This window comes from Limulus polyphemus, unplaced genomic scaffold, assembly GCF_000517525.1.
Source record: "Limulus polyphemus unplaced genomic scaffold, Limulus_polyphemus-2.1.2 Scaffold1017, whole genome shotgun sequence".
NCBI lineage: Eukaryota > Metazoa > Arthropoda > Merostomata > Xiphosura > Limulidae > Limulus > Limulus polyphemus.
Genome location: NW_013666627.1, coordinates 121,726 through 140,612, shown reverse-complemented (window position 1 = coordinate 140,612; position 18,887 = coordinate 121,726). Strand labels below are relative to the sequence as shown.

Sequence of the window (18,887 nt, the reverse complement as noted above, 5' to 3'; positions counted from 1 at the left end):
AGCTGAAAGATCAATATAATAAAAATAACAAATATATATATATAAATGTATAATGATATGAGATTTAAGCGATTAATTCTAAACATTTATGTTTTCATGTTATTATGTGTTCATTCTAGAATGAAAGAGGCATAATATATAATTATTTCCTAATTTTTTATGGTGGTCGTGAGATCAGTCAAATCTATCGAACCCGTACAGAGATTAATTCCTGAAAATAACAGATAAATATAAAGTTTTTTCTAAAGAAATGTTTGATAACTATCTCAACATTATAAAGACTTCGCATGTGAAATTTGAAAATTTTCTGTTGCATAAAAGTATTCTGAATCTTAAAATGAATATTACTTTACATGATAGATAAGCAACATGTGAAAATAAAAAAAGCATGAAAGAAACATTACTTTAATTTTTTTTATTAAGTCTTAAGGTTTGGTTAGATTTTCTGTGTATGAAAGCATTGTAATGTTTACTGATAATCTGTCAAATTTCGTTAACATTCACTTACTAATTTAAAAGTTATAGCATGAAAACTATAACAAGCATGAAATCGTTACGAGGTCGGTCCCAGGGACGAAGCCCAGGTTGAGAAAGTTAAGGACCTCCAAAATGCATATGTATAAGGGTATTTTCCAGTATTCCTATATATTGTATCCAGTATTTCCTCTCCTCTACCATGAACATGTAGGAAAAAATGAATAGTTAATACCATGTTAATGTCTCTCTGTAAAAGGCTGTGGCATCTACAATCTGGTCTCCACTCATTAACACAGAGATAAGTTTCAGTTGCGAAGCAATACCACAGAACTTCACATACTGTCTATTACCATTAAATTCAAAAGGCAAAGAACTTTCAAATCAATTTAAAGTTCCAGCATTAGCTTAGTTTCCCTATCCACTTGACTTAGTTCAGGTTTGTTTCTTTTTATTATAAATTTTTTTATTTTCTCAGTTTTCTTACTTTACTGGCTCTCTCAACAATCTTGAAGTTCTTTAATCATCAATTGAATACAGATTGTAATTGAATGTTGCATAATACTGGACACTTTTTTTTCTAATATTCAAATTCTCTTTTATATACAATGATCTGTACTTCTAATGTGTTTTAAAAATCTACAAGGTTAGGTACTTTGTCAAGAGTTCATATATTTTCCTGCAATTAAACAAAGCTTCCAGGAATTTGGTATGAGAAGTCTCATGAAAATGAGGAAAAGAGAAATGTATGTTTTGGCATGAATAAAGACAACTCAGTTTGGTTTAAGGTTTTACAAAATTAACAAACTGTTTTATAAATATTAAAAAATTGTTCACTAATGTCAAAAGATGATTACACCAACTGAATTTATGATAAAGTTTTAGAAGCAAGAAAGAAACTGACATACTAAGTTAGATACTTAATTGTTCAGAGTTAATGTAGTATTTATGTTTTGTAAGTTAAAAGTGTTTGTCTTTTAAGAACACAAGTTTTCACCACAATTTTATTCACCTAGAATTTTATAATCTGTGGAGGGTGAAAATTATTCAAACTTTCTTTTCAATCTCAGGCAAACTATAACTAGAATGACTAAAAATTACAGCATCTGGTTGTTCTATAAATGAGCTTTAAATGCCATCATCTTAAATACTAATGTGATTCCTAGTTACATTGGCACAGCCTAACCTACTATCTGTTTTGTTATCATGGTTCTTGCTTCATGGGAACTAGTCAATAATTCTATAATTACAACCAGTGATTTTAAATGATCAGAGGAACTTTATTTAAATTTCTATTGTAGAATGACAGGCCAAAAGTTTAAACAAGAGGCTTTTAGTTTATTAAGACAAATAATTCACATACACCATATGAAGAATTGCATTGTAAAGATTTTCACCATTAGTGGATGTGACCCACATGATTAGAATATGAAACGATTTTGCATTTTATATCAAAAATTTGTACTTGGTTAAACTTGACATTGTATATACTTATATATAATTTGTCCATTTATTAACATGCACAAGTTTATTACCCAGATGGAGTGATAAGTTGTAGAAAATAATATATGTTACACTAGTAACATAAAAAAAAACCTGTGTTGTTAAGAAAAAAACAAATTTTATCAATCTCGTGATACATGTGAAGCCCAAAAAACATAAGTAAATATGAAATTATGATGACTATTCAAATGTAAAATTATGTTCCTTTATTAAATGATCCCCATGATATGATATCAATTTTATATTACAATGTAGCTTTCAACAGCAACAACCACAAACATGCCAACTCCTGCTTACCCTACATGTCCAAATAATGGGTAAAACTGAAATGCTTTCCATCTGTCCATGTTTCAGAGGTGTAATTACTAGTTTTAAAACTAAGATTTCGCTTATGCTTTCTTCCTCAAAAGTTCTTTTCATGCAAATTTATCATATGCAAAACTAAAAAGATTATGTGACAATATGAGGTAAAAAGCTGGTACTAAAAAGAATAAATATATACTTGCATATGAATAAAATGTCAAATTTAATGATCTGCTGAACGTAACATATAAGTAATGGAAAATAATTTATGAATTATAATCATTTGAATAATACCAACTGATGTTGAAAATTTCAGCTAAACATAGATATTTCATGTTATCATAATTCCCTAAATGCAAGAAATATATTACAGACATTTTTGAAATGTACAGTAGTTAATATTTGAGATGTTACAGACACTTTTGAAATGTACACTAGTTAACATTTGAGATACTTATCTGATATTTTGTATGCCTTCCATTGAAAAAAATATTAACACATCTCTAACAAATGTGAGCTGACTTTGAAATGTTGAAGCTGGAAAATATTGCAATATTTTTTTAATTGAATTTGAATGACCTCTAAAACATGATGACTATCAGAATTTCATTGATATAAATGAGGCACAATATAAAACTAGTTCTGAAAGCAGTCTTCATTTGTCAACCTAAGTCCATGGTGTATAACAACTGTCTCACAAAAGTATTGTTACATTCAATTGCACAAGGTAGTGGGAAGGAAATGAGAAAGATGACAGCATTCAATTTTATGACGGTGATGCAAACAATTATAACAGGTGGTAAGCAGGTACTATTTTACAGTTGGATGTGGCTTTTATTTAAGATCCTCAATACTTTCTTCTCAGCTAAATAGCGTCACTAGTCAGTCTTTGTTTTTGGGGTTTGGCAATAGGTTACATATTTGCAATACTAATGTGATTCTTAGTAACATTGATGCAACCTAACCTACAATCTATCCCCACAAATTTTTCTTATGATGATTCTTACATCTTGGGAACCAGTCAAAAATTTTATAACTATAACCAGTGAAATGGTCAGAGAAAGCTTTAATCAGTTTCTTTGAAATATTCAAAAGCCTTCAAGAGAAGATACTTCTGCTACTGAACTCAAAAGGCTATCTCTATAATGCACTGATGTGTTACACGAGTTGAAGCACAGTATTGGTACTTCTTCTTTTCCAATGATTGTCAAACTGCTTCTTGTAATTTCATCCAGGTTTTCTTCAGTGCCACTTATATTTTCTTGGTAGTGGGTGACACTTGCCAAAGTAATCAACTGTTTTCCATGGGAGCATGGTGACTGAGGAGGTCAGTTTGACTCTCCATATTTCTTCAGTTTTGTAATCACAGATATATCTTACTTCAATCCTAAAATAGTGTCTAGCCACCAAATTCCACAGTGGAAACTTCTATTTCATTTACTGAATAGGTCCAGATCAACAATAACAATTCCTCTTTTTGCTTGATTTTTCATTCAGATTTTTATAGTCATTGTTTCCTCCACAGAAAACTATCTTCCACTGGCCAAGAGAAAAAGATCTTTCTCTAGGTGTTAGATATGGTTAACTTGGGAGATTCTGGTAGTCACTGATGTCATGTAAAATCAACAACGAAGCTGCTCCCCTATTTACTGGACAGAAATTAGTATGTATCAAGCCCCTCCTACTCCTCTCTGCTGACACAGTAGCCTTTATTCTAAATGAACCAATTCCTCCTATGCTCAAGCAAAAAAATTGGAATAACTCACATTTGGACAATTTATGAATAGCATAGTTACTCCAATGTTCTAGAGTTTAATTGTTCTGGTTACTGAAAAATAGACTTAATGCGGTGGCTAGGCCATTCCTGACTCAGTATAGTGGTGATATAGAGAAAAAGCATCAACCATTAATAAGCAGTCTGGACTACTGACATTATACAACAATGTTTAAATAATAAGTCATCTTGGACAACTTGATTAAGGTTTCATCTGGATAACCACCTAATAGGTTCTTTTTTTCTCTTCCCTCACCACCACACTCCCATTGTTGTAAGAAAAGGGGTAATAACCTTGCACCATGGCAACCCATTTCACTCTCTCTTTTTGTTAACAATGTTTTATTTCTTATGAGAACTTCATATCACTTGGTCAAATAAAAAGGCCTTCATGCAGAATGTATTTGCTTTTTATGTCAATGTTTTACTTCTGCATATTTGTTAATAAAGTTGTACCTTCTCTGTCCTCACTTTCCATATCTGAATAATACACTATGACCTGAAATTGTTGAGAGGAATGACTATGAGGCAAGACTATTTTCACTTTTCCTCTTCCATACATTGAATTCTGGGGAATAATGTGTGAAGAATAAAGGTTAATTATCTCCACTTTTTGAAGTAGCTCAAACTGACAAAAAAGGCTAGTTTGCATGAGCATAAGCAAATCATACCAAATTGAATGAAAAATTGTAAAACCAGTTAGAGTAATCAAATAACTTACATTTTTCATTAAGTTACATACCTTTCAGTAGTGCTTTCATTCTTGGAAAACTAAGCCATGTGTCATTTTAGTTTTTTTCCCTCCTGACTTTAATACTTTTAATCAATGTTTTCATTCTGCCTTCTTAACACTACTTTTTTTCCATAGGCCTTTGTACTACTGTTTCTTTAGCAGTTAATCATCATTTCCTACAAATTTTTTCATGGCATGACTTGACTAATCTAGACAGTTAATTTACACTAACTTTGACTACTCCATACTAGGCATTATAAATATCTTACTGCATTGTAACTATACTAATAATAGTAAGTACTAATAGCATGATTAACACTCTCACTACGGTCTCATTCAAATTGGCTAAGATTGTGACCCCAAGTTAACCTTTATAGTTTCCATGCTATAATTTATAATATGTTTTGTGTATCTTCATGAAATTTCGAAAGCTTTCAGTATGCATTAAGTCTTTTGTAGACAAAATATCAAAATTTTAATGAAGTATTTTCCCTAAACATTTCTCTGCGAATATACGGAATCAAAGTTTTGACTGCTCCGAGTGCAAAGTGACTTTTACATTAAGATTAAAAACACTCTTCTTCATCTGAAAATTACCAAAGTTCAATTGCATAATCTCTCAAACTTCTTAAAATAAATTTCACACATTTTTTCAGTAAAACTTTATATTTTGTCTGTTATTTTGTGTACCCTAACTCAATATGAGGTCGGTCAATTTGACTAACTTCATAACTACCATAAAAAAAAAATACGAAATAAATCTAAATTACATTTTTTCTTCCTAGAAATGAAATTACCTTTGTTTATCATAAATAGCTTTAAACTTGTAAAGTATAAATATGTTTATTTTTTATTACCTTTTGAATCATGTAAACAACTTGGCAAATGTGTATCTCACGTTAACCTATCAACTTACACAATGCATGCACTACTCAACCCTCAGTAGTAGTATATTTAGTGTTACACAGCAATGTGTTTTAAAAAATACAAACTACCATTTCAGAAAATTAAGCTTTAAAGTAGTGAAATAAACAGAAAAGTCAGAAGGAAGTTTAAAACAAATTGAAGTTTGCTATATAAATGAAAAATTACAAAATTCATACAAAAAGTTTAGAAAAACTTGTAAGAAGGGAGCTCAAGGAAGAAGTTTGCTTTGTTAAAAGGTGGCAATATTGTATACAAAAATGACAAAATACTACACAAGGACTGCAGTAAATGTCTACAGGCCAAACATTATGCAAAAAATGTGGAAAAAATTTACTGATTCAAATCTAAACTACCAAAAGACCTGACAAGTTGACAAATGTTCAAAAACCATTCTAGCAACCCATTTCTTTACCAGTTTTAATGAAACTGAAATTCATTGATTCTCCTGGGGTGCATTTACATCATAGAATTATAACAAGATGGGATACATAATATAACCTTGTCCACAAAATTGGCAGAAAAGTTATAGAGCTCTATTTCCAGAACAATCGAGAAAGAGTTTGAAAGACCACATAAGCCAATGAGTGAACTAATTTGTCATCGTTTACTGCATAGTCATGCACAGACTCTACTAATGCTGATTCTATTGCACAATTTACCCCAACGTTGAAAATCAGGATACAAATTTGTAGAGTAGAGCCATTATCCAAGGGTAGGAAGAAGAAAATATACCATAAATGGAAGAAAATACTGGATTGCAAAAGGAAAATAATAATGATCAAGTTGAAGAACAATCACGGAAAGAAAGCAACACTTCAGTTAAGACAGAATCTGAAGATGAAGCATCACTGCGGAATTGGCAATGAAGAAATGGTTAGGTTGTTGATGATATGGCTTTGATTAGGCAACTCCTGTAATAAAATGTTGTAAATAAAACTGCTTTCAAAGTATTTAGAGGATCTTTGTCATAAATTGCCTGCCTCACTATATAGCCAGTTCAATATAATACTACTGCTTTTGGACTGGAATGCAAAGCACCCTAGGTACATACATTGATCTCTGACGAATAAGTTTAAAAATATTTGCAAAATACAAATTCAGGAAATGCTTCCAAAGAATAATTTCAAACTTGGAAGGCAAGTGAAAGAAATACACATACAAGTAAAGAGAAAAACTAAATCTTTATTCACAATTATTGTGCAACATGTCTATTTACCAGGTTGACTATACTGGTTGCTAAGGTAGAGATGGAATCTTGTCCACCCACTTCTGCACAGGACAATGACAAAGAGAATTCTCTATACATCGATCCAGGACAAACAGTATAAGAATTCTGATTTACCACCTGAATTGAGACAAAATATTAAAAGTGCAGCATATAAGAATTCAGCACTGCATATCAATTTGGACAAGTACAAAAGGCACCCTATGAGATGGGTTCACCTCTATTCAGTGGGGGTTAGACACGATTCTGAAGTAATACAAGTTTCTGGTCATTGGCACAAGCAAGCTTCACTAGAGTAACTTGATTAGCACATGCTTATGACCTTTTAACATTCAGCTCAAAACAATGTTATACTACATACAGAACACCTGCATGAAAATTTAGAAATGTTACATCAATGTACCTGACTAAGTATATATTCAAAACTAGTCATGGAAGGTTAAATTCATGAAATTTTCAGTCACTACATATGGAGGGTTAAATACTGTTGTTAAAAATAATTAATCCAAAATTACGGATAAAACATCACCTATATACAATAGAGATCATGAATATATAAATCATGGAAAAATGAAGCTCAAATTGATAATCATTTATTAACAAACCTCATTTAACTTGAGTGAGCATGCTAAGATTTGTCCTAGATAAAACAAACTTTAAGTACTAAACACAAATAAGAAAAAAAAAATGTCACAAATTATATATAATGAGTACTTGTTTAGAACTTGCTATAAGTAGAAAAAGGATTATTGAGATTTCATAACAGCCAGTTGTTGGTGAGATTTCTACTTTGTAATAAAAAGCTTGGAAGTACATTTCAGACATAATTATTCAATTAAAGAGGCTAACATTCATGGGCAAATGCAACATGTCTCCACCATGCAATACTAGCATCACCAAGTTTAACACTAGAAAAATCATGAAACACAGAAAAATCGAAAACTGTCTATAAAACAGCTTGGTACCTGCAAGAAGGTATCTTTGTGCCTCCTCCCATGTAAGTTGGTTCACAAGAAAAACTAAATTGTGCTTTCCTTGCTGAAAAATTGAGCAAAAGACAAAAATTTCAAAAATTGTCTACATCTCTGGTTTGGATCTGTAAAATTGGCTGAAATATGGCAGAGTAACTGTCAAACAACTCTAAAATTACATTTTTCTGTGGCATGTTGATCCCCCTACCCCCAAATAATTACTAAACATGGGTAATTCTATTATTCATGTTTGTCAATGTGTGGGACCTGTAAAAAATATGTTTGTACCAAATCCTATGTAAATTGGTCAAAATACAACCAAGTACTTGGCAAAAATCCAAAATTGTGCTTTTTTATGAGCTCTGCCCCCCCCCCCCTAAAAAGACTCAAAATGAGCAACTCAAACTTTTTTTGTATGTGAAGTGTTGGGTTCATGAAAATTTATATTTCTGATAATCTTCATCTTGATTGCTGTAAATATATATTTTTGGGTTGTTTGACCTCATAAAATCCTTACAAAAATTAAATAAAAAAAAGATAAAGGTGTTTGGGTGTACTGGACCAAGGTATAATCCTACTAAGTTTCAAATCAATACACTGAGAAATGAAGGGATTGTGGTTGATTGAAAGTTTTTGGAAGAAGAAGAAGAAACAGAAAAACACTACATTTCTGTGCAGAGACATAATAACAGGCACTACTAAAAAAAAAAATGATTCTCATCTCTAGATGGCCTAACTAATTTTCAGCACCTAGCATTCATTTACAACCAGTTGAAGTCAAAATTACCATGGAAGTTCAGCATAATTATCATCAAGCAAACCTGGCCTAACTGGATAATGAATACTTGAAATTTTCATGTCAGGCTTCACCTAGAATTAACAGATAACTAATATTTTAAGTTTCAAAATTAGACTAGTTATTGCTAAAGTACATAATTTATTCATTGTTAATTAGCCAAAATAACCTGAGATTCTACTTAACAATTAAAAAGATTAACCATGCCACTAATCTGTACATACAATGGTGATTTAGTAAACTAGCTAGCGTAATAGACCATATTAGTGAGAAAATCCAGTCAAACACACTAATAATACTTGACAGGAGACCCTGGTTTTGCACCATAGTATGTATTATTTTCTTAGTACTCTGTATAAGTAAGACCACTCAGAAAACATATTATTGTCATTATTACTTTATGTTTCACTTACAAACTTGAATATCATTGTGTCTCTGAATCTTTTATGTGTGTGTGTGTGTGAATACCTTGATTTAGATGATCTTTAAGTATTATCATGACTCATTCTGCACTCTTATTAGCATCAAGTTATAGATTTTAAGGACCAGAGGAAAGTGTTAACATGTAGTATAGGTGTGTCAAAGATAGACAACTGAAAGTGCAAAAAGTAAGACAGACCCAAAATTTAATGTTCAAACTTAGGTAAAGAACATTAACCTCCAACCATAATTTGTTGCACAAGCTATTATTGCTCAACCCACTCTCCCAGTAGTAACTGTTACAACAGGAAGATACACTAATCTAACTAATGATATCCCTCTCTTCCATAGTTAATTAGAATAATATGTAGTGATATTTAGATGACACAAAAGCAACAACATGAATATCAAAAAATAAATGTGAAACCAATCTACTTGTCTCTAAATTATACTGTTTACAAAAGATGTCAATCCATATTTGTCAAAAACCTTTCTTTAATACATATCAGTAAATAATTGAATAGATGAAATTTTATAAAACAGGCATTTTTTTTGTTAAAGAAATTTATTTTAGAGCTACATAATTATTTTCCAGTATATACTCTGTATGGACTAGAGACTAATATTAATAACAAGTTACATTTCCTTTTTGGTTCTATTTTTAACAACATAAAACATTAATTGAGACCTTCCAACAAAACTAAAGGCGTTAAATCATCCATCCAATATTGTTCCCTACTATATTAATTCTGACATGTAAAATATATATTAGGATCAAAAGAACTGTGCTCAAATGCAGATATCATGAATATACAACAGCTGTTTGCATTCTGTTGCACTTTCAAGATCTTCAGGTTCATTACAAATTCTAAAACTAAAGTTCTATATTATCTTCAGAATCATTCAACTAAAAATTTTCTAATCATAGTTTTATTTATATTAATAAAATAAATAAAAACATATACTATGATCAGTTAGACAACTGCTCATAAAAGAAGTTAAGAGAAACATACTTTATTATAATACTTACCTTTTCACCATACTCTTCAAACTGTTTTGTACGATTCACAACTTTCTGCCCATATTCTCTTGCTTCCTGACTCTGTTATTGTGCCAAATTAAATATAAAATAAGCATCTATTTATATATGGTTTTCTAGTAACTGAATAACAGATAAACATAAAGAATAATTTTCTAAAAAGTATTCACAAATTCCAGGTTCGATGCAAACTGCTTTGCTAAAAATAAAATTACTGATTAATAACAGATACAAACATCTTTCTTCAGAAATATTTGCTTCAAATAAAAAAGATGATTGTTTACAAAAAATATTTCATAACAGGAACATTTTACTGCTTGTCTTATATCACCAAAATTTTTTGTTGTTAATTAGTAGCCTATATGATCACTTAGCCTCTAGCTGCAGGTAGGTCAAAGCCTGCATATCAATATCACGCTCATTACATTTCCATTCAAAATTTAATTAAACTATTTCATTATTAACATACACCAATAAACTTAAGTCAAAATTCAAATTTTAACATAAGTTTAAATTTCTTAAGTTCGAAAGGATATATTTAAGAAATTCTCAATTTCCACTTTTATGTATCATGTGACATTTCTTCACCGCAAATTGCATATTTCAGAATTTATTTCCACCACTATATTAATTTATAAGTTTGAAGGACATAAACACTTATACATTAGATATTCCAAGCTAAAATGAAAACATATATCCTTTGTTCGTACTTTTAGGAGTTATATTCCATAAACTGAAACTTATGTGCAAAGCCTCTTGGTTAATTATATGGTGTCAAAGTGTTGATTGCTCCAAGTACAAAGTGATTTTCATATTAAGATTAAGAATATTTTTTCTTCACCTGAACATTTTCAAGTTTTATCTGCATAATCCCTAAAGTCTTCCAAATAAATATAAAATGCATTTTTCAGAAAAACTTTATAATTTCTCTGTTATTTTCTCTACCCTAACTTTATGCAAGGTTGGTCAATTTGACCAACCTTGAAACTATTGAAAAAAAAAGGAAATAAATATAAATTGCCCTTTTCCTTCTTTCTATAATGACTTGAAACTGTAACATGAACCTCAATCTCTTTATCCTAAACAACTTAAAAACCACAGTATACATCTATTTATACATAAATTTTATTATTTTATTGCCCTTTGAATCATGTCTAAACCAATATTCTAGCCATAAAATTTGAATTTACTTGGCAAACACGAGATGCTCACAAATGTACTTCATAAAAATTTTATTATTATTATTATTTATTTTCCCTAATCCAAAATTATCTAATCTAAAACATTTCTAATTTTTTTAATTTTTGTTACTTTTATAATAATAATAAATAAACACACATGAAAAACCAAGAAATAAAGTACTTATCTGGGTCTTCTTTATTCTCTCAACTGTCAATAACACTTAACCCTACTTTTTTTTATTCTGACGGTACAACTGCAATAGATAATTTTTTATTTAATTAAGTAATGCTCCAAAAAACACAGAATAATAACATGCAAAAAGCATAATATATCCCATAACTATCACAAATATTCTGCCTTTTTAAGTATGCGACAAGAGCCATTTAGAAATTCAGCTAAGCTTATCGATGTCTTTTCCATGGGAATCAAGCTTGAACTGGAAGCAAAACTGACAACCATGTGTGGAGAAAACAATGTAATATAATATGTCATTTGATAGATTGAATCTTTAGCTTTGTATTGGTTATAAATAATATAATATTAAGCATCAGAAAGAACTATTGGCAAGACATGAAAGAGAGGATGTGACAGGTGGGTGTAGCAGGAGGGTCTCGTTTTCTAGTTTATGGTTCTGTAACCGAATAAGAATGAAGTCTATAAAAATTATGCTTTGCCTGAGCAACGACAATACAATGAATAATTTAAATTACATTTTGTACTTCTTGGAGGGGTGATAAATAAATTAAAGAAAAGGGAAGGCATAGATAACAAATGTCATAGTTCTCATACTGGGGAGATTGAGCTTTTTAACAAATATTTCCTTATAAAATTAAAACTTAAATAATATTAAAATTTGATGCAAGTTTATTTGTATATATTGAAATATATAGTAATGTAATTAAGTTTTGAATGTAACTCTGTGAAAGGATGTGACATGCACACTTTGACCTATCCAATGTGAAAAGGTTGAAAAGCAAAAACATCCTAGTTTTAAACAAAGAATCACATATCAAAAAATGATATCTTTGTTAAGCTTCACATAATTTCTAGTCACGTGACTTCATTGTTCTATACTGTAATCTGTACATATATATATTCCTGTGTCTAGATACACTACTTCCAAGTGATTATGACAAAACCCTCACCAAGAATTGTACATTTCTTAAGGGGTTAAACTTATAAAAACGTTTTCTTTGTTACACATTCAACCCTACTCTAAACTGTAGAAGCTTACAATGTCTAACGTTATCTGATGTTTTATCATTAAAGTAAGTATCTAAAGCTTTGAAACACTATAATTTAGTACAAAAATACTCTCACAATTTACAAACAAATGGAACTGCAATAGGAATGTGTACTGAAACAACAACAACAAAAAGCCCATAAACCTACACTTATTCTACTATTATGTGATTGTCCAATCCTTTCTTTATCCAATCATATTTAAACTCTCCTTATAACTGCTTTCAAAGCTATGTTTCACAAGTAAATGCTCAAACTGCTTTCAAAGCTTTGTTTCACTAGCAAATGCTCACACTCCTTTCCACGGAACTAGAACAACCTTTCAACTAAGGCCTCTATAAAAATTCTGAGAAATGTTTTAAAATCAAAAAGTGGATAATATATTCTCAAGGTGTGATAGGTTCTTAGTGAACAACTATTCTTTGGAATAAACAGAAAAAATGTAAAAAAAAATCTACAAACAGGTTGTTTTCTTTAGAGCCAAAACTATTTGCAAATGTGCAAATAAAAACATAAACTTTTTTCTTTAATGAATTACCCTAAATAAATATCAGAAGTTATAATTTTCATATACTGAAAATATATTTCTGATAGGTACTTACAACTGCTCACATAAATAGCAATTCTCGTTCAGTGCTGCCCTCTATATGCAAAAACATCTGTACACATGCCACAAGCCTTTTGTCTCCCATCCATCTGTAATTGACTGATTCCAATACATCTCTCCAGCAAATCATCATGCATTAACCTCCCTCAATGAGAGTGCAACATACTCTCATAACACATGCGACTCCCCCTATTCAACTCTACCAAACTATCACTTCGAGTTTTGGCAGAAGATGGAAGCACCATTTTATAGTGTGGAGGAAAGGTGGGAAGTGTGAGGGGGGTGGGGGGTAAGTACCTATTGGAAATACATTTTTAGTATAGGAAAATTATAACTTCAGATACGGTACATTACCTTCGCTAACATAAATAACTAAAATCCCACATTGAACAGTTGGAGTGACCAGTGCAAGGGAAAGAAATAAGTATCCTTCGAAAATCTCTGAAGGATACTCCCTAAAGGAGACAGTTAGATTCAAAGATCTGATGTGGGGGACAGCACCACTTCTGAACCATGTATATATTTTGTTCATTGTAGAAAGATGTCGCACATATGGGCGGTAAACAGAAGAGCACATCCAAGTGGGACATAACTAAGGTCGGACAGTGTACCGAAACATATAGTACTTATGCAACTCTATCTCAGAAAATATAAAAGTGGGTAAAATTAAGTAGGTGTAGAGTGGCTACAGCATGATGGACCACACATGGCAATTAAACTACATCCAAAACCCATGCCACTGAGAACCAATGTCTATGCAGGGGTTGTATAAGGATCATACCATTGGTAAGTCAACTACAATCCACAACCAAGCCACCAAGTACCAACATCCATGTGGGGGTAGGAAAGAGGATCATACTGTCTTCACCTCAAGTTCATGAGACTGGAGAGAATCAAGAACCCCAGACCCATAAACAGGGCACGTTTATATAAAAAATTGAGAGATAGATCCTGGAACCTGACATCCGGTATCAAAGAGATGCCTGTGTAATGTAAGCCATCTCCCTCAATAGTGAAATTAACCAGAACCACCCCAAGCACAGTAATATCCTTGGAATAATATGCATCGAGGGATAGCAGAAGGGGAAGAACAGAAATCATCTGCAAGTACCTCTGTGACCCAAAACACTGATGGAGTAGCAAGAGTATGAAAGAGGAATATAGACATCTTTAATAGATGTGTGAGGATTTATCTTGACTGGTTCAACTCGAAATCCAAAACCCAGGCACTGGGAACCGACATCCACATGGGGGTAGGATGAGGAATCCCAATTGAAGGGGGTGAACTGTAATTTTGATGGCTCACTCCAATGTTACATAGTGGAGGATATCTTGTTATCTACACCAGCAGTACACCACTGCCCTACTCTCAACTGAAAAGTTATATAATCATTTATGTATATTATATATATATATATATTATTTGCATTTCATTAACACAATCAGGAGGATGCCTCCATGGTCCACCACCCCAGTGGCTTGGAACTGGAAAGTGGTAAGGACTCTCAAACTCCACTACAAGAAAAAGTGAGAGAAAGCAGAGTGGAGAGTATGGTAGAACGACAACATCTGAAACAGTGTAATGGGTGACCACGAACCCTATTTTGAAAAGCAGACTGTACCAATTTATTCAATACAAGGAATGGCAGAGATAGGCAACTATCCCTTCTGCTTTACCCATGTAGTCCATGGGTGAGTACAGTCTGGGATAGACAAACAAATGAAGCAAACATACTGCAAAGATAAACCTACAAGTGATCTTGTGGAACACCTAATCTCCGCAGTGTGTTTTTTAGCAATGAAAATCATAATATATAAGTCGACATGATCTTACAGTGCAGATTTGAACAGTCAAAGAATACCTGGTCAGACACTACTTGCCATAGAGCAAGATCCAGACAATGAGTAGCAAAAAAGAAAATGAAAAAATGAGGAAAAGGCCTCTGAAAAGGAAAAAAATGGAAATAATAGATAACTTACCCAGTCAAAGTCTCACTGAAATCTGAAAAACGGCTACAGGTGGAAGACGATAACATGAAGATGAAGATACTGCGATCCAATGCATATAGTGAGATATGAACATATGAGTAGTCCACATGCCCAATTGAAGAATTTCCTCCAAGAATGTTGAAGATGAGATGCCAATGAAAAGGTAAGGTAAGGCAATATAACAGCAAAGAGCATGTACAAGACATTGAAATCTATCCAGATCAGACCGAGGATAAAGTTGGGAAACGGAAGAAATGGAAATCAGTAAAAAGGAGGAGCAGATGAAGTTTTGAGGAGGAAAGAATCATCCAGAGAAAGGAGAATATATGTGGAATGATAAAGAGTACATGAAACAACGATGGCAAATAAACCTGGCCTCTGATGTACATAGGCTAAGAGGAGAAGGAAATAAGTATTAAGGGAGTGGTGAAATAACAAGCACATGTGGATTGAACGAAGGCAAGGTGAGGCAGTGAATAACCACATTAACATCCCAATCTAGGAGGACAGCCTACCAAGGTGGATGACAAATCTGGAAGGAATGAATCCAGAGGGAAAAGTAGGAGAGGTAAACACTCTTTGATACTAGGAAAAACGAAAATTGTGGGACAAGGCAGTCCAATAACTCATAATTAGGAAAGAGAAGACCCCCAATCAAAAGGCCAAGTGAGGAAATCTGCAATATGAGGTACAGTGGGTTGAGTGGATGAAAACCTCTGACCCAATGACCAATGGTGGAAAATGTTCCATTTACATTGATACCCCTCCCTATAGAAAAGGCAAATGGAACTAGCTAGAAAAAAAGCTACCCATTGGAATAAACCAAATCTCCTTGGCAAGGACTGGAAAAAACAAGTGTGAAGAGAGAGGACAGGAATGGCTGGATGAAACACTGGTGACCAAGGACAACAAAGAAGGAATGGAATAAGAGGAAGAGAAAATGGAGGGGTAGTTTGGAGATGGAAAAGCTACAGGAACCACAGTTGTGTCAGCCACTAATGAAAAATCAGAAGGACCTGACACAAAGTGGCATGGATGATCAAAATCACCCTGTGAAGAAGGTGAATGGGAGGGTAGGCATACAAGTATGTGTTGGTCTAATCCTGACTGAAAGCATCTAGAAGGGGAATAGGAAGACAAAATCCAGTGGTGGTAAAAGGCCCAAACAGGTTTGGCTTTTTCAGGAGGAAGTGGAGCAAGTTCAGGAGAAGGAGGTTGACCCATATAACAATCAATCTCACGGAAGATAACAGCAGATAAATCCAAGGTTGGGCCTTCCCCACCTGCAGCCAGTGTGATAGTGCTAGGAGGAGGTATGATACCTGAAGTGGTAACTTTAACCTCAAAATTTACAGATGACATATAAAATCAAACAAATATTTGATGGAAAGAAGATTTTGAAAGAAAAAAAAACTGGGAAATTAAGTTAACTGAAAAAATTTGTCAACTATGTAAAAGAAAAGAAAAACCAAATAATGAAGAGCACAAAAAAAACATAGTGACATGAGTACTGCCAAACGAGAATTGATAGTTCGATTAAATTGAATAGAGGAAGTCACATGCATCAAGAGGATACGTTGCACTCTTATTGGTTAAGGGTTTTTGCATGATGATTTGAATGTGAGACGCATTGGAATAAGTCAACTCCAGATGGGTGGGAGCTTCAAGGGTTGTGGAATGCAGCAAACGTTTTTGCATATAGAAGGTAGCACTAAACAAAAAATAGCTATTTATGTGAGTGGAGATAATGTATCGTATCCTAATAAGACAAAACATCTATTTTGAAATACTTTATTGAAAACTGTTGAAATGTAGTTAGAATTAACATATAAAATTGACTTTTAAATGTGTATTTCAAAAAATGTTATCAAGTGGCAAAAAAATATCAAAATCTAAGGAAAACCATGTATTTATACTTCAGGTACAGTAATTAAGAATTAAGTTACTTTTTCAATCTTAAACTTCATACATAAAAACATATCATAAAGAGCAACATAACTGCATTGTTTAACATTTAGAAACAGTAAAAGATATATTCACTTATCAGTTATCTGCTGTGACAATATTTTCTACACATTTCCACACTTGTTATTCCTGACAATTCATTACTGTTTTACATGTTTAAAAAGTGTAAAGGTACTTTTGTCTTTTTTTTCTAACTTTATAAAAAATAAAACTAGAAAATCTACTGAAATAATATCACATTATTGTGTTAATGAGCATGTTAACTTCTCCACACTAGCTGCAGTAATATTTAATTTTTACAATGATAGTATAATATCAATTAACATTTAAAAGTTATCTGTGTAATACTATAACAAATTTTTGGTATTTGTTATATCAAAGAAGACTCTTCCACTATAATAATATGGTATTTTGGATTAACCATAATTGACCATATGGTCCTAAAGTAACATAAAAAAGTCAAAGTCAAATTAACATTAATATATTATGTAAATGATAAGATGAGCCAGGTTACAATCAATCGATTGTACAGTTTATACCTTTATTTCTAGTAAAGTAATTGGTATGAAATAAAAACAATTAGAAACAAAGATTTCAAACTCTTTAACCCTATCATTACAGGTAGCTAGGGGTCAAGAGGATGTCATCATGCTTGTAGAATTACGTTCAAAATTGTATTGAACTACTATTTTATGAATATACGTCAATATATTTGGTATCAAATTATATATTTTAATTCAAATTTTAGTATTATACATTAGGTAATTTCTTATTTCAAAGTAAATATAAAAAAATCTAAAAACATTGATTTTTGTGTGTCACACTGGTATGTCATATGGGTTTGGTCAGCTTACATTTTGAGAAAAAAAGAAGTATGTTATAGGTCAAACCATTATGGAGTTAATATATATAATTGTGGATACAATGTTTTGGGCAATACCCTTCTTCTAACTTAACTTCTTTTTATCTTTTTCAACAACCACTACACATAATTTCCTACACAGTTTTATACACTCTTACATTCTATGAGGCCCACAATACAACATCTATAGTTTCATACGAATCATAAACTCTAATTTCTGATACTGGCAAGCTAGAATATAAAATAAGAACTTCCTATCTTTTCTGTTAGATGAGATACCATAATATTTATCAAATCCACCATATTGGCTCTATCCACCACTTCATCAGTTGAGAACACTTGTTTATCTATGTCTGCTTTTTTATACCAAAAAGTTTATAACCAATCAAAAGCTCTACATTTCCTCTATATAATTCTGTTTGTCTTTCTAAGTTACTTAGAAGAGAAAAGCTCTTGTATTGCTGGAGAGTTTGAAGTATTATAACCAATGCTATTTTCCAAACAGAAATTATATTTTTTAAACCCAACTACAGCATAGTTCAGAAATAACAATACATAACATTGGTATATAACATTAGATTTTTGTAGTATCGGTATAGTCATTTATAATTTTTTGGTATTCAAAAATGCACATATAAAGTCTTCAAAAATGTTTTTTCTACATTGACATGTGAATTTGGACAAGGCTTACGATGAGGGTTAGCAAGTACAACTCACGAGTGCAAAAAGAACTTGAAAACATCATAAGTAGTGGAAATCATTGTTTTCCAAATATTTTTTATTTACTGTTCTATGTTTTAAGAAAAATAACTGAAATTTAAATATTTATTTGCAAATAGTAATAATATGTATATATATATATATATATACATATT

At 31.8% G+C, this 18,887-nt stretch overlaps 1 protein-coding gene across 6 annotated transcripts in view; it reads right to left on the bottom strand.

Moving 5' to 3' along the window:
- The window catches only part of LOC106461715 (structural maintenance of chromosomes protein 5-like), a 326,380-nt gene that overhangs the window by 203,172 nt on the left and 104,321 nt on the right, over positions 1 to 18,887 (bottom strand). For all 6 annotated transcript variants that reach the window (XM_022388747.1, XM_022388745.1, XM_022388743.1 and 3 more), the window contains one exon: positions 10,157 to 10,228. In XM_022388747.1, coding sequence (XP_022244455.1) covers positions 10,157 to 10,228 — 72 coding nt within the window. The remainder of the gene's footprint in view (positions 1 to 10,156; positions 10,229 to 18,887) is intronic.